The sequence below is a fragment of the Balaenoptera physalus genome (genome assembly GCF_965194825.1).
Source record: "Balaenoptera physalus genome assembly, chromosome: 16".
Lineage (NCBI taxonomy): Eukaryota > Metazoa > Chordata > Mammalia > Artiodactyla > Balaenopteridae > Balaenoptera > Balaenoptera physalus.
In genome coordinates, this window is record NC_138898.1 from 76,614,584 (window position 1) to 76,635,822 (window position 21,239).

A 21,239-nucleotide genomic window follows, 5' to 3' on the forward strand; every position below is an offset into this window, starting at 1 on the left:
CTCTTCCCAGCAGCCAGACTGGAAAATGTCACAAGGCCTTGGGCAGTGCACTTGGGAAGGTCTTGGCTTAGTAGTAGAAAATAATCCACTAGACTGAGCACTGCTTTGGACCTGCCTAACAAATCATACAGATTACAAAACTATCTGGTGCTGAGCAAGGTGAAATTCACCACATCCGGCAAGCAATAATTAACGAGTGAAAACACAGGAGAGGATCAATGAACTGTCAGAGAAGATGTATGGACCTTTTTTGGTTCTGTTTTAATTATCGTACCCAGAGCATCGCTGGATTGCTGCCTCAGATAGGTCACTGAAGCAGTTCTTTTGCATCTTCTATCTTTCCCCTGACGGACTTTTCATCCATTGGAATGAATTAGATTGGAATTTTAAAATGCAAGACTTAGTCTAGCCATTGAAATCTTCCATGCATTTGGGTAATTACTATACCAATAATACAAAAATACGTTAGTACAGTCCTTTACCTAAAAAGCTGCCAAATCTCAATGAATTCCCCTTCTGGCTTCTAATATTCTGAGAAAACAAAGCAAATCATGCAAAAAATAAAAATAAGATATTTTTGGTTCTTGGTGAGATTACAGTTAAGGGGCCTTTATTGTTTGTTTTTTTTTTTAATGTGGGAAGCATGATTTTTATCCAGCCTTTAAGAAACCAGCATTGTTCTTTATATACTGATGTAGTATTCCAAAAGAGAATCTTTCCTTTGGTTAAAAAGCAGCCAAATATCAAGAAGCAAGTGACTTATGGGATGGTTCTTTGTTGGTGCTAAGTCTTCGAAAAATTCTAGCTCAAGAGCTGGGAGAAGAAATAGGTTACCCAGTGACCCACCAAACTAGAGGTATACGTGAGGATCTCTGCCTCTGGTCATTTTCTAAGTGTGCTATACTAGGTCCAGAGATCCAAAGAGCCCTACCTACCTGAATAAAGAAAGCCCACATTATCTGGAGTAATTCTGATGTGCACAGCGAGATGTTATTCACAGCTTCACGATCAGATTCTCTTCAGATCTTTGTAATCTGGTTTTACAAGCTGAGTTACTTAGGGCCTCAGAAAGCAGGTCTTAAAAGCAGTTACTTACTAACTGCCAAAATGTTCTGTTCCTCAGGAAGTGATTAGAGCAAAGTACGGAGGTACTGAAACATTTATGGAGTTTTACCTACTGTATTGTCTTGAAGGGCTAGCGATAAATTAGTATACGTGTCAACACCGCATAATAGCACAGTGGGATTTTTCAAAGATCCAAAGTTGAATTTTTTTCAGATGTAGTGTGGTTTGCTAATAATGTCTTGCCGTTTTTAAATGCTTTCAGCTTTCACTGGCCTTGGCTCACTAAAGCTCTTGCCCATTGAGTTCACTGACTCTGCCAACCCAGTCTGACCTCTTGTCTTCCCTGACCCTCTAGACTGAGTACCCCAGTAGGTGGGTGGGTGGAGGGGTGGGAAGGGGGATGGGTGGATGCAAAGCGGGGGTGGATGGGCAGGAGGATAGGTGGAAGAGGGGTGGGCAGGTGGGTAAATGTTAGCAGGAGGGTGAGGGGTGGGGGGTGGATGGGTTGGTGAGTGAATGAGTCTTGGTCGTCTCTGGAGAACACAGGGCCTTGAAGTCACTGAGATACCCTGGGCGGTTGGATGGGGATCTGATGAGGAGATGAAGCTGGAAAAGTGGGTGGAAGATGAGACTGCTGCCCACCCCTCCTCAGCTTTCCTTCTTGAGCAGATGCTATACAGTATTCATAGCCTCCTTGGCTAATATCTTTGGAACCTGGAAGGAAGATGGAATCAGAGGAGATTGGAAGGTGGTGTGACTGAAGTGTCCTCTGGTGGCCATAGGGGGTTTGACGGTATTCTTATGTATTTTTTTCATTGTCTGTTCTCCCCTCCCCACTCCACACCCCCAGGCTCCCACAGAGCCCCACTAGAATATAAACTCCATGAGGACAGGGCTTTTTCACTGTTAACTCATTGTTGTCTATCCAGTGTCTAGAATAGTGCCTGGCATGTAGTAGGCATTCAGCAAATACTTATTTTTGAATCCTGCTCCACCATTTTATTGATCTATGACGCTGAGCAGCATTCTTAACTTCATAAAGCCTCAGTTTCCTCCTGAGTAAAATGGAGACACTAACATCCCTGCCCCCACCAGCATTAACTGAGAAAGAGACCTACACGTGCTGAGCAAGAGCCCTCGGTCAAATGTGTGTTCCCTTCTCACCCACCAGCTGGCGGTGATGATGCGTTACATGCTGACTTGATTTGCACCTGATTTGATGGGCACATTTGCTCTAACGGGCATGGGCTTTATACTGCATGTGGGGCAGCCTGGGGAAATCGTCCAAGCCTAGTCCCAGGCAGGTCAGGCAAGAAGGAAGTGTAGCCAGATAGACACCAGGTGAAATGTGAGATTCCTCTTCTGCCACTCACCCCATCTCCCCACCCTCACAGCCACACCCAACTCTTCCCACCGCGCTGAACCCATCAGGCTCCATCTGCCCTCTGAGCTTTTGCAGATGCTGTTTCCCTTGCCTACCTTCCCTTCTTGCCAACCCATCGCCATGACCCACATTCAAGGCCTCTGAGTGGCTGCATCAGCCTCCTCTTGGTCTGCCTGCAGCCACCCTGGCCCCCTCAAATAGATCTCCCTGCAAATATGCTTATCTCACTTTCCAGCTTCAATCTGACTGTTCTCAGGACAGAGTCCATTTTGTGGTCTGGACCCAGCCCAGCATCTAGCCATCTCGCCTCTCCTGATCCCAGTTTCAAATCTTACACCAAACAATCCTAGCCATTTCCCACTTCTGAACCTTTGCCCACACAGTCTCCTCTGCCTGGAAATCCATCCCCTGCAAGGAGGGCATGGATTGCTTTTGCCTGCCCAGGATCCATTTTCTTTTCCACTGGTGAGGGAATCCCCACCCAGGGCTCAAATCTGGGATCTTCCTGTAGGGCTGGTTCATTTCTGTGATCAAGGGTGAGCTGGAGCTTGCTTTTTCATTTTTTAATTGGGATGCTGTGGGTGCAGCCTGCATTCTCCAGTTGGCTACCTGGGCCCCTATGTCTTATTCCAGCCTCCTCCATCTGTCACATCTGCTTGGGTCCTAGAGGCATTTGAGTTTGAGACTCCTGGTACACATCTCCCTTCTGCCTCTACTAGGCTCTGATTCCCTCCTGGATCCCAAGGGTTTTGCCTTTCAGTTCCCTGCTCTTCCTGGGTGCCCACTTCCCTGTCCTGTCCTGACACCCAGAAGTGCCCCTAGTTCTCTGAAGGTTCAGTTAATTCCCCTTCAGATCTGAGGAGCTGAGACTCAGAGATCTAAATTCCCTGGAGAAGGGAAGACTGCCTAGCTGAGCGTGTCCATGTCTTCCCTGGAGAAAGGACAGGAGGGCCCCGGGGTGGAGGTGTGTATTACAGAGCACAGGTACAGCCCCAGGTGGCATCTCGGGGCTGTGTCCTGTGAGAATGGCCCCTTCAGTTCAGGACATCACCCAACGCAGTGTCCACTTCTGCCCAGCGTTGTTGTGGGTTTTTTGTTTGTTTGTTTTGTTTTTGGCTGCACCCAGGGATTGAACCCAGGCCCTCAGCAGTGAAAGCACAGAGTCCAGGGAACTCCTCAGCATATGTTTGGTGCTTGAAGGGTGAAGGTCTTGGTCGGTCTGGAGCTTTCACATCTGAGGTAGCTCATCTGCCCCTGGCCCATCGCTGGTCTCCAAGGTTGAGAAAGGAGCAAAGGGGTAGAATAGCTCCCTCAAGGCAGACTGGCACCCCCAGACTTCCCCTGAAGAAGGAACCTCTGTGGATGAGACCCATTTTTCTCTCCTCCTGGCAAAGGGCGGAGGAGAGAGTAGGTTCTGGGAGGGGAGAGGCAGCTCCAGAGTGGAGCCTTTCCAGGAGGAGTCACCTTGGGGACCACCTTCACCCTTGGGAGCCCTCATACTCTGGTTCCTCCCAGATCCACCCAGAAGGGTTGGAGAGAGGCGAACCCTAGGCTTGAGGTGAGGGTAGGAGGGGCCACACAAGTGGGCAAGACCTCAGGGGGGTGGGGGTGTGTATGCATATTTGGGGGACTGGATTTAGACCCACTGCTTAGACTTCTGAGTCCTGACTCAACATGGAAGGAAGTTTGACGTCTGAACACGGACCCCCACCACCCTCCCTTACCCCCTAACTGACCTTGGCTCTGGCCCCAGCTGCTCTGTACCTCTCCCAACTAATGATATCCCCATGGAACCAAATCCTAAAGGGCCTTCAGCACCCAATGGGGGTTTCATTTTGGGAGGGATGCGTGGTGGAGTCTGCTTGGGACCCCAGGAGTGAGGAATAAGCAGGTTTCTCACCTCCAACCAAAAAGGTGGTAACAGCAGCCACAGGCAAGAGGTGAAATACTTAGTAACCAGTACAACATGGGCATCAACCAAGTGTAATTCTCCAGCTGAACGTCAAACCGGGTATCACATATCCTCAAATATAAGATGCCATTGATTGTAAAACACACATACTATTACTCAAAAAGAAAATTGTCAAACCAGTGCTTTCTTATCACTTACAATTTCTATTTTATACTTGTTGAAATAGTTCTTTTGGACTTATTTCCACATAGATCGTTATCATGTTGGATCTACAAGCCACAGGCACAGGGCACAATGGGTACGTGACAACCGATGCCTGGCTGACAGTGACCATTAGACACCCTTGATTACACCATTTTTTCCCACACACCAAATATGACTTCAGTGTGTGGGGGAAAAAAAGTGCTTCTTAGAACAGAAGAATGATCGTAATTTCTTTTTTTTTTAATAACTTTATTTATTTTATTTGTTTTTGGCTACTTTGGTTCTTTGTTGCTGTGCGCGGCTTTCTCTAGTTGCGGCGAGCGGGGGCTACTCTTCATTGCAGTGCGCAGGCTTCTAATTGCGGTGGCTTCTATTGCTGTGGCGCACGGGCTCTAGGCATGCGGGCTTCAGTAGTTGTGGCACGTGGGCTCAGTAGTTGTGCCTCGCAGACGCTAGAGCACAGGCTCAGTAGTTGTGGCGCACGGGTTTAGTTGCCCCGCGGGATGTGGGACCAGGACTCAAACCTGTGTCCCCTGCATTGGCAGGCGGATTCTTAACCACTGTGCCACCAGGGGAGCTCAATAATGGTAATTTCTAACATTTACTAAGCACTCACTCTGCGTTAATTATCATCCAAAGAAATCCATAAGGTTGGCTAGACCCATTTTACAGATTAGGAAACTGAGATGAGCAGAGGTGAAGTCAGTCCTTCGAGGTCCCACAAGCAGTACGTGACAGAGTGGGACTTTAGCCCAGGCTAACTTGAGAGTGTTCTGTTGGCCACTGGACTTAAAGAAGTGAAATCGTGAGTGTCGCATGAAACCGTGTTATCCCACTGCCAGTGTAGCTTCCTTGGCTTTAGGAGCGGCGGGCGTAGGGCACTGGAGTGGCCCCTTCGGCAAACAGCTTGAGGGAGAAATCGAGGGCCGGGGCAGCCTGGGTCAGCATCCCCAAAGAGATGACATCGATATGGGGCCCACAGAACTGAGGGAGGCTGTCCAGCGTGACGCCCCCGCTCGCCTCCACGCCCACGTTCGGGAACTGGGCCTTCAGCGCCGCGGCCGTGGGGTGCAGTTCCTGCGGGACACAAGCCAGCGAGAGGTGAAAGCCCCCGCCCCAGCCCCTTCCCCTTCCCCTTCGCAGGAAGCAGACGCCGCCTCACCTCAGGCCTGAAGTTGTCCAGCAAGACGAGGTCTGCTCCTGCCTCGGCCGCCTCCACAGCCTCCTGCAGGCTGCTGCACTCGACCTCCACCTTCAGGGAGAATTCGGCCGCCTGCCGGGCCCCCCTCACCGCCTGTCAGGTGGCAAGGGTGAGAGTGAGAACGGGTGGCACCCGGCCCTGGGCAAGTGAGCTGGGACTGGCATTCGAAAGGCTCCAGCTGGATAATGAGCTTGGGGTTAATGAGGAAACCAGGCATCGAAATGGCTTCTCGCATATTAGGTGAAACCTCGTGAAATTACCACTTTTGTGGGTTAAGAAAATGGCCGAATTCAGCACTATTTGGCATTTGGACCTGAGTTCAATTGACTCAGAATATTAAGACTGGAAAGGGTCTTCAAGAACATTTTCACAGACGGGGAGCAGGTCCAGGGAGTTAGAGTGACCTGCCCAACACTGGGTTCCCAATAGTTCGTCCTTTTCCCTTGAATATCATACCAACCAGCAGAAGAACGCTGGTGAAGAAGCAAGTCCAACACTTCATTTTACAGATGGAACCACTGAGGGGTCAAGGAGTCTTGCATGCCCCAACTCCCAGGCTGTCACTATTTGCCAGGGAGTGGTTGGGGGTCCCTGGTAGAGGGGAAGGGCAATGCTGGCGGGGTGGCTGGAGCAGGGCCAGGGCAAGGGCTCAGCTGGACAGACAGACACCTTTTCGACACCACCAGCTGCCATGACGTGGTTGTCCTTCACCATCACCAGCCCTCCCAAGTCGTAGCGGTGGGAGGCGGCCCCGCCCACTAGGAGCCCATACTTCTCCACCAGCCGGAAGCCTGGCGTCGTCTTCCTCGTGCCTGCCACGTGCCCGGCCCAGCCGGTCCCCCTGGCGGTCTCCACAGCAACAGCGGCAGCGCTGGCAACTCCACTGCAGCGGGCCAGCATATTAAGGGCCACCCGCTCCCCCAGCAGCAGGCAGTGGGCAGGGCCCCGGACCTCGGCCACCTTGGCCACAGGCACCAGCTTTGATCCCTCGGGGAGGAACCAGGAGACCTGGCAGTTGACTTGGGCAAAGATGGCATCAAAGAAGGGCCTCCCAGCCAGCACCCCGGGGGACTTGGCCCACAGCACTGCCTGTGAGGGGGCTGCCCCCGTGACCAAGGCCATGTGGTTGAGGCCTGGGCAGTCCTCTCGGAGCCAGCTTTCTGCCAAGGTGGCCAGAGTGGCAGGGGGCAGCAGGAGCGCCAGGCCTGGGAGGGAAAGAAAGAGAGCAGTGTTACATTTTGGCTGCCTTTCTGGTAGTCAGGGGTGATTGTCAAAATACCTAACAACAGGCTGAATTGGGCACTAGCCAATCAGGGTGAAGACCTGGGGGTTCCAGGAGAGGGGCTGAGGCACTGGGTGGGCCTCGTGAGTTGAACAAGGTTGTCAGATTGACCAAATAAAAATACAGGACACCTAGTTAAATTTAAATTTCTGACAAACATCAAAGATTTTTTAGTATAAATATATTCTAGGCTATATTTAGAACATACTTATTCTTAAAAATTATCTGTCAGTTATCTGAAATTCAAATTTAACCGAGTGCCTTGTATTTTATCTGGTAAACCTAGTGCTAGACCAACAGCTATTCACCAATGGAAGAGAAATGCAGCCACCTAAAAGCCACTCTGGGCTTCCCTGATGTCGCAGTGGTTAAGAATCCGCCTGCCAACGCAGGAGATACGGGTTCGAGCCCTGGTCCGGGAAGATCCCACATGCCACGGAGCAACTAAGCCCGTGCGCCACAACTACTGAGCCTGCGCTCTAGAGCCCACGAGCCACAACTACTGAGCCCACGCGCCACAACTACTGAAGCCTGCGTGCCTAGAGAGCATGCTCTGCAACAAAAGAAGCCACCGCAATGAGAAGCCTGCGCACCACAACGAAGAGTAGCCCCCGCTTACCACAACTAGAGAAAGCCCGCGCGCAGCAAGGAAGACCCGATGCAGCCAATACATACATACATACATAAAATTTATTTTTAAAAAATTAAAAATAAATTTTAAAAAAAAGCCACTCTGTTGCCTTTCCGTCTGCCTTGCATAGAAGGATCGGTTATTTACTAGCTGAAGCCCCCAGGAGAATGTGAGCTGTGTGTCTTTCCCACCCCTGCCTTCTCTATAGCACCAAGAATTTTAAAGCTGGAAGTTCAGCTTTTTACAGATGTGGAGACTGAGGACCAGAGAAGAAAGGCAAGTCAGCTGAGGTCGCACAGCATATTGACAGCAGAGCGAGACTGGCCAGGCCTTGTGGCCATGGCCATCTGTTCCTCCACCTTTGCCCTCTAGCTTGAAAACCTCTCCTTCACCTGATGTTTCAAAAAACTGTCATCTCTCTAGAGATGGGGTTGTATAAGGGGGAAAGAGCACAGGGAAATTGGGTTTGAGCCCCTGCTCTGCGAGACAGAGCTTCAGGAGTGTGGGTGAGCCCTTTGCCTGTAAAATAAGTGTTAAGGACAAGGTGGTCTCTGAGGTCCTTCCCGCAGGCGTGCCACGTTGATGGGCCGCTGCCTCTGTTGAAATGAATGGGGTGACCACAGAGGCCGAGTTCAGGCGCAGTGCAACATCGCCATCTGTCGGCCAAGAGAAGACCTGCAGTCTCGTGGGCGGCGCCATAGGTGGCCTTCGCTGCCCGGGGGAGGGGGAGACAATTCGATAACATGTGAAGGGGGATTATTTACTTTTGTTTTGTTTCCCCCACTTTTGCTCCAAGCTGAAGTTAAGGCCAGACATTCTGGCTTGCTCTACTCTCAGAAGGAGGGGCCCGTCTTGTCCAGCCCTTCTTCCCCAAAGACAAGCACCTGTCCCCCACCAGCAGCCACAGACCTCAGTTATCGCACCTGACCCTCCTTCCCCAAGTTCTCGCCCACAGCTGCCCCACGTGGTTTTCATTCTCACTCAGAGCCAGCTGTGGGCCAAATGCTGGGAACAAAGTCGGTGATAGGGAGAAAAATATAGTCCCTGCCTCCACCGTTCGCGGTCCCGCCGGGCAAAAAACCAGTGAACGAACAGCGGAGATGGATGCAAAGGCCCCCACTCCATTCAGACCAGGTGCCGTGATGTTTGCTTTTTTTTTTTTTAATTTTTATTGGAGTATAGTTGATTCACACGTTGTGTGAGTTTCAGGTGTACAGCAAAGTGAATCAGTTATACATATACATATATCCACTCTTTTTTTTTTTTAGATTCACTGTTTGCTTTTAAAGTGAATTTGAATCCTTGGACTGGTGAGTATTGGATAAACAAACTGTGATGCATGTGTACAATGGAATTCTACTCGGCAATAAAAAAAAAAGGAACCAACTACTGGTATACCCAATAGGCACACATCTCAAATAATTATTCTAAGAAGCCAGATTCAAAAGGTGACATGCTATTTGTGTCCATCTATATGACTATATTCTGGGAAAGGAAAAAAAAAAAAAAAAGATAGCAACAGAGAACAGACCAGTGGCTGCCTGAGGGTGGGGGAGGGGCTGGCCACAAAGGGGGCAGCACCAAGTTTTGGGATGTGATTGAACAAGTCTAGATCTTGTCTGTGATGGTGGCTATAACACTGATGCATTTGTCAAGACTCATAGAGCTTGACACAGAAAAGGGTGAATTTTACTGTCTGTGGTTATACCTCATTAAACCTGACTTTAAAATCAAACCATAAAAAAAGGAAATTTAAGCGGATTACTCTCCTGCTTAAAGCCTCACTTTCATTGTATTAGCGCCAGCTCTCTTGACTTCTTTCCATTTTTCATTGATTCTTTGGACAAATCCTTGTTGAGCCCCTGCTCTGTGCCAGGTCTTCATTGCTAGGTGACAGAGAGAGCAGCTCTTTCTCTTAGCTTTCAGGCCTTCGCTTATGCTGTTCCAAGGCTGAGCCTTCTCCTAGAAGTCCCTTTCCTCACCTTCACCCCAAAACTGCCCCTTCACCTCTCACTCAACTTCAGACCTTCTCTTAGGTATCACTTCCTCAGCCGGGGGCTCTCACAGACCCCCTAAATCAGGTCACATGCTCACGCAGCTCCTTGTTCATCCCCCAATGTCATCCTCTGCTGGTGTTTTCTGTCTGGGGCCAAAATGTCCACTGAGTTTTCTGCCGTATCCCAAGTGCCTAGCACGCTGACCCAGGCAAATGTGCGGCTTGTATGGGTCAACGGTCAGATATTGGCAATTTCATATTGTTTAGTTTAATACTGTTTGATGATAGTTCTCTGAGCAGAGAGGCCGCACTGTGGAATCACAGCCCAGACTCTGGGGCCACTCGGCCTGGGTTCCAATACTGCCTCTGTCACTTTTAGCTAAGTGATCTTGGGCAAGAGACTCAACCTTTCGGGGGCCTTCGTTGTCCCAACTGTAACAGGGATAATAACACTGATCACCTCATAGGCTTGTTATGAAAATTAAGGGAGTTAATATTTGCAAAGCCTTCAGGAACATTGTAGGTGTGTTTGCTGGCGAGATGACTGAAGCATTTACCAAGAGTCGTGGGAGCAAAGAGGAAGAAATGACTAAATGTCCCTGGGGAAGGGGGACGTTTTAGTGGCCTTGAAGGATGAGTAATGTTTGCCAGGCAGGGGTGGGGGGGCGGGGGGGTGGGGAGGAGGGAGGGCAAGGCATTTCAGACTGAAAGAGCAAGAGTTCAAGGTTCGAAAGCAAGAAAATAGAGCGAGGAGGTGACGGGGTGCTGAGTAGGATTCATGGGAGAAATGTCTTGGGCCTGAGGCCAGAGTGAAAAAGGGATTAAACCAATTACCTGAGGAATTTGGACAGAGCCCGGGAGCCATCACAGAATTTTAAATGAGGGAATGATATGATTATGATTTTGTTCTAGAAAGGTCACTTCAGCCACCAAATGGAGATGGGCTGGGAGGCAAAAGGAGGCTGGGGCGATTGGCCAGACAGAAACTGATGAAGCCCCGAATTGGGGCAGTAACCAAAGGAAGAGCAAGCAGGGGCAAATGGGAGAGTTGTTTCCAAGGTAGAATCTACTGGAATTGGCAGCTAATAAGATGTAGAACCCTGGGGTTTCCATCCTGGGTAGCTGAAAACTGACATAAGGAATTGTTCAGGGTAGGCTGGGGTGGAGGAGGGGTTCGGCAGCAATCAGCAACCCGCACGGGCTGCGCCCCTGTGATGGCCAGTCGAAGGCACCTCAGCTCCCTGACGCTCTCTCATTTGGAACTCACCACAGAGGCTCATTCCCATTTTACAGGTACAGAAACTGGATCTCCAGGAGGGTCAGAGCGTATGACAGAGCGGCAGAGCTGGGGAAAAAGAATGACTTTGGGGGAATTTCCCGGAGGTCCAGTGGTTAGGACTCTGCGCTTCCACTGCCAGGGTTGCAGGTTCGATCCCTGGTCGGGGAACTAAGATCCTGCAAGCCACGCAGTGTGGCCAATAAATAAACAAATAAACAGAATGCCTTTGGTCTTGCAGATGTTAAGATCAAGATGCCATCAGGAAACGTGGGTGGCTGTGCACAGAGGACAGGTAGAAGAATGTTCTGGAGTTCAGAGGAGATTTGGGGGTGAGGAATGGAGAATTTGGAGCCACCAGCGTGTGCAGATGGTCACTGAGTGGGTAAGATCACCAGGGCAGGGTGAAAGAGGAGAGCTGTGGGAAACGCCAGGATTAGAAGGACACACAGAGGCGTGGCTGTCAAAAACAGAAGTCCCAACAGGAGGGAGTGGATGTCTGGAAGGAGAAGAGGGTTGCAAGTAGGGTGTGAGCAGAAGCAAAGCAGAAGAAAGGCTGAGAGAAAAAAAAGAAGGAGGAGAAGAAGAAAGAAGGCTGAGAGTGAGCATTGCACTTAGCCCCTGGGAGGGCTTTGCCAGGGCAGTCTTAAGGCCTTGTGGTAGGGGCAGAAGCCACATTGTCATGGTCAAGGAACAGACAGGAGGTGAGGAAGTGGGGGAGGGGTACGGACAACTCCTCTCAGCAGAAGTTGAGAAAGCAGGGCCCCCCGGGCCTGGGCTGCACATTGGAATCACCCGGGGAACTTTTTGAACTCTGCTGCTCGGGTCCATTCCAGATCAACTGAATCAGAATCTTTCTGGGATGGTTCCCATGCATCCAGGTTTTGGAAATGCTCCACCTGGGATTCAGATGCACAGAAAGGTTAACAACCAATGCTCACACAAGACCATATGTTGTATCCCTCCCTTTATATGAAACATCCAGAAAAGGCAAATTAAGAGAGACAGACATCAGAATAGTGGCGGTCTGGAGCTGGAAATTAAATGACGTGGGATCTTACTGGGGTGATGGAAATGGTCTATGATGATGGTGGCATAACTCAGTAAATTTACTAAAGAGCTTTGAATTGTCCACTTGAACAAATGAACAAGAACCAATGCTCTGCCAAAAGGCAGGAAACTATTTTGCAACCTTAAAAACCCAATGAATCCAGGTATTGGATCAAAAGCCAACATCAGAAGAAAGACAACCAGATACTGGGCGCTCCTGATAGAACATCCCCCGACCTATGCAATACTCTTGCCAAAACAGCTGAACCGGAGTCAGATCAGACTTCTAGATGCAACCACCAATTACAAGAAAACCAGAAGACAGAGGAACATGTTAAACTATACCACGGGGATACAACCATAGGAAACTCTCCAGAAGATAACCTAATTTCTTCAACACATACCTTGCAAGGAAAACAAAAGATTAAAAGAGTCGAAAACGCATACTAACCAGTCACAGTGTATGGATCTTATTTGGATACTACTTCAAACAAACAAATTGAAACCAAATTAGAACTTCTATGAAACAATTGAAAATCTGAATGCTGACTGGGTATTTGGTAACATTAAGGAAATTTTTTTGAAGTGGGTTATGGTTGTGATTAAAAGAAAAGTCCTGGGCCTTCCCTGGTGGTGCAGTGGTTAAGAATCCACCTGCCAATGCAGGGGACATGGGTTCGAGCCCTGGTCTGGGAAGATCCCACATGCCGCGGAGCAACTAAGCCCGTGCGCCACAACTACTGAGCCTGTGCTCTAGAGCCCACGAGCCACAACTACTGAAGCCCGAGCGCCTAGAGCCCGTGCTACACAACAAAGAGAAGCCACCACAATGAGAAGCCCGCGCACTGCAACGAAGAGTAGCCCCAGCTCGCCGCAACTAGAGAAAAGCCTATGCACAGCGATGAAGACCCAACGCAGCCAAAAATTAATTAATTAATTTTTTAAAAGTCCTTATCTTTTAAAAATAATAAAAAATAATAAAATACTGAGGTTTATGTATGAAAAGACTCGACAGCTGGTTTTACTTTAAGGTAATCTTGGAAGGTAGAAATTAGAAAGGGTATGGGGACATCCCAGACAGTCCAGTGGTTAAGAATCCATGCTTCCACTTCAGGGGGCACAGGTTCGATCCCTGGTTGAGGAACTAAGATCCCGCATGCTGTGTGGCACAGCCAAAAAAAAAAAAGAAAAGAAAAAAAAGGGTATGGATGGGACTGGCTTGGCCAGAAGTTGGTGGTTGTTGAAGCTGGACGATGGGTACATGAGGATTCATCATACTTTTCTGTCTATTTTTGGGTATGTTTGAAATTCTCTATAATAAAACAGTAAAATAAATAGATAAATAAGAAAAGGAGAGAGAGGGCCCTCACTTAAGATAGGGTCAAGGAAAGTTGTTTTGTTTTGTTTTGTTTTGTTTTTTTCGGCCGCACTGCATGCCATGCGGGATCTTAGTTCCCTGAAGAGGGATCGAACCCACGCCCCCTGCATTGGAAACATGGAGTCTTAACCACAGGACCACCAGGGAAGTCCCAAGGAAAGTTTTTTTAGGATGAATAGAGCAGTGATTCTCAACCTTGACTACACATGGAATTATCTGGAGAGCCTTGCCAAATGCAATGTCTGGGTCCCACCCACAGAGATTCTGATATAACTGGTCTGGAATGTGGTAATTTAATTCTAATTTGTAGCAGAGTTGAGAGCTTCTGAACCGCAGGAAGAGAATAATAGCTACCATACACTGGTGCCTACCAGATGCCGGGCACTTGCTATATATGCAATGTCACAAATCCTACCTGCCCTTCTTCATGGTAAAGGCCATTTGTAGGCAGAGAACCTAAGCTCAGAAATGCGAAGGGAAATTACCTAAAGAGCAGAGCTAGAAAATGGGAATTCCCTGGCTATCCAGTGTTTAGGACTCTGTGCTTTCCCTGCAGGGGGCACGGGTTTGATCCCTGGTCGGGAAACTGAGATCCCACAGACCATGCAGCGAGGCAAAAAAACAAACAAACAAACAAACAAGCAAAAAAACCCATTCAAAACATTAAAGAAAAAGAAAAGAAAATGATCGAAGTGGACCCTGGTCTTCCCTGTCCACACACAGAGGTGGTTTTAGAACCACACAGCCTTCACCCTGGGGTTACTCTCTTGCCCACTTATGCAAGATCAGCTGTTCTGATCGCCTAGTGTAAATGCAGAATGTTCGTGAAAAATAAATACATCTGGTTTTCTTTAGGCCCCAACTCTCTTGTGCATTTCCAACAAAAGGGATTCCTGTGGGTAGCTTTGAAAATAAGGGCTCTCCTAATTAGCCGCTGTGGCGAAAGGAACTGCAGAGAGGAGTGGGGCTGTTTTTGCAGCTGCCTGAGAAGTGGCTGCACAGAGGAAACAGCTGTAATGCCCTGTCCCCTTTTTATTCTTGCCGTTGTTATACGTAAATATTCTCTCAAGATGCCTGGACTTCAGAGGTTATAGTGTTACCCTGTGGGGTGTAACCTTGATCTCTCAAGGCAATCCTTTCTTAATTGGTTATTCCAGAATTTTATTAAAATTGGTGCCTCTGTTTTTGAGGGGATCCAAAGCATCTGGGGAAATTTCCTGCATTTGTCTCTTTACAAATAATGTAAAAAGATATAGACAAACTGACTCTGGCAGAATATTTGAAGAATTTTTCCCCCACTGGCACTTGTGCCGTTCTTGTTTGGATTGTTGACTGATTTTACTGTGTTTCTATATTGCCCTAACCGGCCAGTGGCTCTGTACCGGAGAGACTGGGCCAGAATCAGAACTTCCATCCCTGCATCTTTCCTTCAGTCATTTAATAAACACTTATTCATGCCTTTGATGGACGGGCACAAAGTCAGGGTCTGCAAATGCACCTAAAACAAATATCACAAGTTTTTTTTCTTAATTTGATGTGTAACCACGTGTAACCATGTGGCCTGTGCTTGCAGCAACAGTGATGTTGTATGAGGCTGACAAAGTGTTCCAGCTAAAACCAAGTAATGATTGTTTTCCCCAATTTACAGGAAAAAAAATTAAATAGATAGACATCAGTTTTAAAGGTTTTGCCTTTATAAGTTTTTCTTAAAACTCTGGTGCCTGCTACCACTTGTCTGTAGTAGAATCTGGAGTGACATCATGTGTAATAATAATAACAGCTAATACTTTTATGGTCCTTCCCAAGCACTGTTCCAAACATATTCTATATATTAACACATTTAATCCTCACAACCACCCTCATAAGGTAGGTACCATTATTATCTCCATTTTACAGATAAGGAAACTGAGGCACTGAAGAAGCAAGTAATTTGCCCAAAGTTCACACAGCTGGGAAGTGTGGAGGCAGGATCATAAGCCTAGGTGGGCTGGCCCCAGAGTTCCCTCATGTACCCAACCTCATCACACTGAGCACAAAATTATACTTAAAATTATTATATATTTATTATATCACTATTCACAGAGTTCTACAAGCCACACCCAAGAATCCAGGGCTCTGTCCTTGGTGTAGTAGGAACAGACTGGGTTGGGGGTTCAGAAATGCCTGGTTTGAATCCCGGCTCCATCACCTACATGCTGGGTGACCTTAGGCAATTTCCTAACCTCTCTGAGAGTCAGTTTCATGAGGAGGTCACAGGGCTACAACGAGGAGGGAATGGGCGATTCACGTCAAGTGCCTGAGCCAATGCCCAGCCAGATGCCTTTGAACCCAGGTGTCTGACTCCCGGCAATTTTGTTCTCCCATCTATTTATTTGTTGATCCATTTGGCAAACACCAGAGGGAGACAGAGGCTGGTTAGCACCCCAGCTTCCAGATAAATGTTCTTTCCTTTTCCTCTTCTCTCCCTAGAGAGGAGAAATGACCTCCAAATAGAGCCAGATGTGATTGCCCGTCACACAAGTGGTAAAATGATCTACAGGTTTTCAGAGCAAGGAGAGATGACCTGTCGTTAAGACACAAGAGCAGTAAGAGAACACTGAGGAAGGTTGGCTCTGAGAATAGGCTGGCGTTGGCCAGGTGAGAGGAAGGCCCCCCCAAGCAGAGAGAATGGGAGAGAGCAAAGGCCCAGCAGTGGGAGGCCTGGGGTATATGTAGGTGAAGTTGCACGTGGAGGGTAGCGAGAGAGAGGGCTGAGTGGTAGGACGGGGCCAGACTGAGCAGGCCCTGAATGATAGGAAACCATTAGGGTCTCGTTCAATAAGCAATGGAAAATCCGTAAGACTTTTGATCAGAAGTCACTTGATCAAAAATGCACTTGTGGGCTTCCCTGGTGGCGCAGGGGTTGAGAATCTGCCTGCTAATGCAGGAGACACGGGTTCGAGCCCTGGTCTGGGAAGATCCCACATGCCGCGGAGCAACTAGGCCCGTGAGCCACAACTACTGAGCCTGCGCATCTGGAGCCTGTGCTCCGCAATAAGAGAGGCCACGACAGTGAAAGGCCTGCGCACCGCGATGAAGAGTGGCCCCCACTTGCCACAACTAGAGAAAGCCCTCGCACAGAAATGAAGACCCAACACAGCCATAAATAAATAAATTAAAAAAAAAAAAAATGCACTTGTGAGTTTAAATATTTAAGTTGTGCCTAGGGTTTTTGAAAGATGTAAGTTGCAAGGCTGTTGCAACAGCCTGGGCTAGGAAGCAGTGAGTCGGGGTAAAATGTAAGGGAAGGGTATCTGTAAGGGGACCGCTCCCTGCACACCATGCCCCCAGACCTGGCCCCGCCCCCTCACACCTTGGCCACCAGCCTGCCATCTGCTTCTGCCCCATCTCTGTCCTCGCCCCTCCTTTGCCCCACGTCCCCAGCCTTTGCCTCACCCCCTGACTCGACTACTCCCCCCTGGTTTAATTCCCGCAGGTCAGTGATCCCAGAGCCAACACTTCTGGCTTGGCCCAGAGTTAAACATCAGTGTCATCACGTGTGTGAAGGCCGCCAGGCAGAGGAAGGCTCCCTCAGAGGGAGGTGGGAACAGAAAGACGTGGAGGTAAATCCATAGGATGCAGCAACTGTCTGGATATTGGGGTTCAAGGGAGAGTGAGCTGTCAAAGGTGACCCTGAGGTTTCCAGTCCGAGTAGGAGGCTGGTGAGGCACGAACGGAAACGGAACTGGTGTAGGGGAGGACTTTGATTTTGACACGCCAGGGACATGTCCCCAAAATGGAACTGGAACCTGGGGCAGGCTCAGAACTGGACAGACGGACTGGAGAGATGGATGTGACTCCAGCGTAACTACTGAGTGATTTCTGTGCCAGGCGCTTGACGTGTATGATCTCATTTCATCCTCACCACAACCCAAGGGAAGACACTGCTTTCACTTGATCAATGAGGAAACCGAGGCACAGCGAGGCTAAGCATTTTGTCTGAGGTCACACAACTAGCAGGTGGCAGGGATGGGACTTGAACCCAGGCTCTGACTCTGAGATCATTTCTAAACCAAGAAGTAGTCTGGACCCCCAAAAGCTGGTTCCACGGCCAAGCCAGAGGGGCCGGGTATGGGGCCAGCAGAAGCCCTAGACCAGGGGAGGAAGGTCAGAGCTGGGGAAGGAGAAGCCCGGGGAGGGGAATGTGAAACTGCAGGGAGCCCTCCATGCTCATGTCATTTCCCTCCTGCATCCCCAACCTGGTGAGCAGGGAACTATTATTGTCATTTTGCAGATATAGCAGTACAAGGAAATGAGGCTCTGAGACATCAGGTGACTTGCTCAAGGACACACAGTCTGTTCCTGGTGGAGCCGGGATTCAAACAGGAGGCTTTTGACTCCAGAGCCTGGCCCGTATCATCCTGCATCCAGCCTCCTTCACAGTGTCACTCCCCACAGGCACAGGAATCACAGGAATCACAGGAATCACAGGACTCGGGCTCCCTTCCCCCACCCCGCGGCGGATGGGACAGGACTTTGCCTCACTCCTCCAGAGTTGCTAGTGAGGGGCAAAGTCCAGAGCTGCTCCAGGTCCAGCCTCCCACTGCCCGGCCCCTTCAGCCCCCAGGAGACGTGGCCTACTCCAGACCACCCCTGAATTTCCTGGGGCTCAAGCCCCTTTCTTCCCCAGAGCTCACTTGGGGACCTGTCGTAGAAGGATAAAGAAGAGTGAGAAGAGGTCTTTGCAGGGCAGAAAAGAGTGCTTGGGTTCAGAGAGGTTGGAGGGAGATGGGGGAGGGGTGAGAGAGTAGTTAGAGACCAGTGAAGACTTGGTCTTGGGGAAGGCGGGGGATGGGGACGGAGATAAGATGGGATGGGTGACGGGCAGGAGAGGGGCAGATGGTGACGTAGGGAAACAGGGGAGAGAGGTCTGGGAGGCTTCTTTACCTTCAGGGTCCATGACAGCCTGGAGCTGGCCGACTGGTGTGTCCACTGCTCGATCTAGTGTTTGGAGAGGCCGGAGACTGGGGGAGGGGGTGGGGCGGGAGGGGGAGGGGGAGGGGCCGGTCTGACCAGCCCTGACCGGCCCTGCCCTGGTTCTCTGGGGCTCCCTCTGGCCTCCACGACACTCAGTCACATAACTCAGAAGTCCTCTCCTCTCTGAGCCATGGCCCTGTTCTCTCCACTCACCGAGCCTCCTTGACCCTGCCCCAGGGTGTGCTCCCTGTGATGGCTGGAGAGCGTTTTTGATGGTGCACTGGGGAAATCCTACTTCCATTCTTTTTTATCTCAAATACCTCTTTACCTTTTTCTGCACCTCCATTTCCTTAGCTGTAAAATGGGATAATACCAATCTCATGGCTTCAACTGAGAATCAAGTGAAAAAACTCTGCGGGTGACACAGAGTAGAAACTCAACAAATAGCCACTTTCCTTCTCTTCCTTCTTCCCAAGGTACTTTAAGGGCCCTGACCAGATCAGAGCCGGGCTTCTGAACAAGAAAACCAGGAAACTGCCAATTATTGTACTGGGACTTCAGGCAAGTTCCTGTCCCAGAAGTGCTGGGGACTCCATTTCTTCATCAGAACCACTTGCTAAGGTCTCTGGGACCACTGATTGCCAAACACTGGCCTCTTCCCAGCCTTCTCCCATTTCTGCCTCTGCAGCATGTGACCCTGCCAGGACTTGGACTTGGGTGAGGCAAGCAAGGGTCCTGGGGCACAAAACTGAAGAAGGCCTCACTCTCAAGCTCCATTTTGCACCTCACTGCCTTGCTTGCCTCACTCTAGTCCAGGTCAGCTCCTGACAGCCCTTCTCCAAACTATTTCTCCCTTTTTCCCCCCAGACGTCATTTTCTCCTGGTTTCTCTCCTAAAGGCTTTTTTCTGTTTCTTGCAGGTCCTTCTTCCTACAGGCAGCCCTCAAACTGTGGTGTCCCCTCAGTGTGGCGGGACTGTTCCTCTTTTCCTCTTGGGCACAAGCTAAACTACATTTCCCAGCCTCCTGTGCATGGAGGCCACCATATGACTGAATTCTGTCCAATGGAATGTGAGCAAAAGTGATGCGTGTCGCTCTAGTCTTCCCATGATCCTCCCTGGGAATGACAGAGCCACAAGATGGAAGGAGTCTGGGTCCCTGAATGACCTCATGGAAGGTCACCCTCCAAATGCCAACATTAAATTGTTACATAAGCAAGGAAAAAGCTTCTCTTGAGTTCTACCCCTGAGAATTGGGGGTTGTTTGTTACAGCAGTTAGCCTGCCCTGACTAACACATGAAGATTCTCTCCACAGCTCTCTCCTTTTCTCATTCTGCACAGTTTATGCATTTATCCACCAATGCCGTTATTTAAATTGCTATCTAACATCAGATGAGTCCTTAATCTATATCTCCAGCTCTGACTTCCCTTGCAACTTCCAGGCCTCTACTTCTAACACCCCTCATGGGGAGTTCCCTGGTTGTCGAGCGGCTGGGATTCAGCGTTTTCACTTCTGTGGCCCGGATTCAATCCCTGGTCGGGGAACTAAGATCCTGCAAAGCGCGCGGTACGGCCAAAAAATAAATAAATAAATAAATAAATAAATACTCATGTTTTCCCCCCAAACTGCTCATCTCTTTGCATTTCCACATAGTGATGTCAGCATCTCCTCCATTTTCCAAGATAGAAACTTTAAGAGTCTAACCTCATTCTTCCCCCATCACCTCAACAGTCAATTTGTTCTAAAAATCTTATTCTCTGAATAAATATATTTCAAACCTGACCTCTTCTTTCACCTTAGGCCAGACTCCCACTCTATCTAACTTGAACTAGACTAATGCTCCCACCTCAGGTCCCACTGCCTTCAGGCCATGCTCCTGGATGCCAGTTTCATTCAAAGGACAGATCTGACCTTGCCATGGTTTACTTGAAAACCATTGTTTGCTCATTCATTAATCCATATACCCCTCCATTCAGTAAACACATATTAGGTAGACATGCCAGGCTCTGGCCTCTGGAGCCACAAAGATGACAAGTGGACTTGAAGGGGCTACACTCTAATGAATGGGGGACACCTTCACATGATTACAGTCTAGTTGTTCGTACTGTCACGCGAGGTGCTGTAAGAGTGGAGGAGAAATACTCTATCTGTTTGGGATGGAGGCAGCAAGGGCGGCTTCGCAAAGGCAGTGACATTTGAGCTACATCTTGATGGTTGAGAGGAGTTTGGTGGGAAGTCAAGATGTGTGTGTGGTTGGACAGGACAGGGGTGGGCAGGCTTCTGGCAGAGCATGCGCAAACGCAGGAGTGAGTATGTGGCCCTTTCCATGGCCGGCAGCTTTGGGGATCTGGGGCATGGTCCGGCTAGGCTGTCCTGAAGCCACTAGCTGGGCAGGCAGATGCTAAGCACCCCAGGGGGCTAAGGCACACAGGCACCCATTGGCAACTCATTGCTGGGGGCATGTAGATGGTCTCCAAATTACCCCGGGTTTTCTGATGGCTAATGGCTCGACCCCCAACCTCCCCAGAACAGGAGCAGAAATACGAATGCAGAGGAAAATGAGGCGTAAATGTCCATTTTCAGAAATGAAATGTCCTCAGAACCATGCTTTGAGGCCCTTTTCCTGTCTGCAAAAGTGAATTACATTAATAGACTTCTCAAGACCGTCCCCATCCAAATCCTTCTTCCATCTGGAGTTTGCACTGGATGACAAAGCTGTATTTGTAACCGTGATCGTAATGTGCACTCTTGAAAATAAAATAGAAACATGCATTTTAAAATATAAGATGAAGAATAATACACTATATATGGTTGTGTGTGAGAGAAAATCCTGTTATTTAAGAAACTAGAATGTGCTGGTAGTTTTGCAAAAGAAGAAAAAGGTTATTTTACTGTCAGGACAAAA

At 49.1% G+C, this 21,239-nt stretch overlaps 1 protein-coding gene and 1 long non-coding RNA gene across 3 annotated transcripts; one reads left to right on the forward strand and one right to left on the reverse strand.

Moving 5' to 3' along the window:
* Positions 1-206: 206 nt before the first annotated feature.
* Positions 207-18,386, reverse strand: QPRT (quinolinate phosphoribosyltransferase). Of its 2 annotated transcripts, XM_082428429.1 has the most exons (5): positions 18,306-18,368; positions 11,747-11,850; positions 6,436-6,971; positions 5,728-5,859; positions 207-5,642 (listed from the first exon to the last, which is right to left on the reverse strand). In XM_082428429.1, exons 2-5 carry the CDS (start codon positions 11,826-11,828, stop codon positions 5,424-5,426), a joined length of 969 nt encoding a protein of 322 aa, XP_082284555.1. In that variant the 5' UTR covers positions 11,829-11,850; positions 18,306-18,368; the 3' UTR covers positions 207-5,423. The 2 variants fall into 2 exon arrangements, with proteins under 2 accessions (XP_082284555.1, XP_082284556.1); XM_082428430.1 differs by lacking the exon at positions 11,747-11,850 and having other exon boundaries at positions 18,306-18,386.
* LOC309644618 lies at positions 5,868-9,756 on the forward strand. Its single transcript, XR_014254522.1, has 2 exons — positions 5,868-6,006; positions 7,335-9,756. It is a non-coding gene; the product is annotated as an uncharacterized lncRNA (long non-coding RNA).
* Positions 18,387-21,239: the final 2,853 nt, after the last annotated feature.

Bases quoted from the DNA above. Each gene is read 5' to 3' on its own strand.
- QPRT (XM_082428429.1), bottom strand. From the start codon at position 11,828: ATGCATGGGAACCATCCCAGAAAGATTCTGATTCAGTTGATCTGGAAT. The intron at 6,972-11,746 runs GTGATTCCAATG...TTTCCCTCCCAG, and splicing joins GAGTTCAAAAAGTTCCCCGG to GCCTGGCGCTCCTGCTGCCC. The intron at 5,643-5,727 runs GTGAGGCGGCGT...TGTGTCCCGCAG, and splicing joins TGGACAACTTCAGGCCTGAG to GAACTGCACCCCACGGCCGC.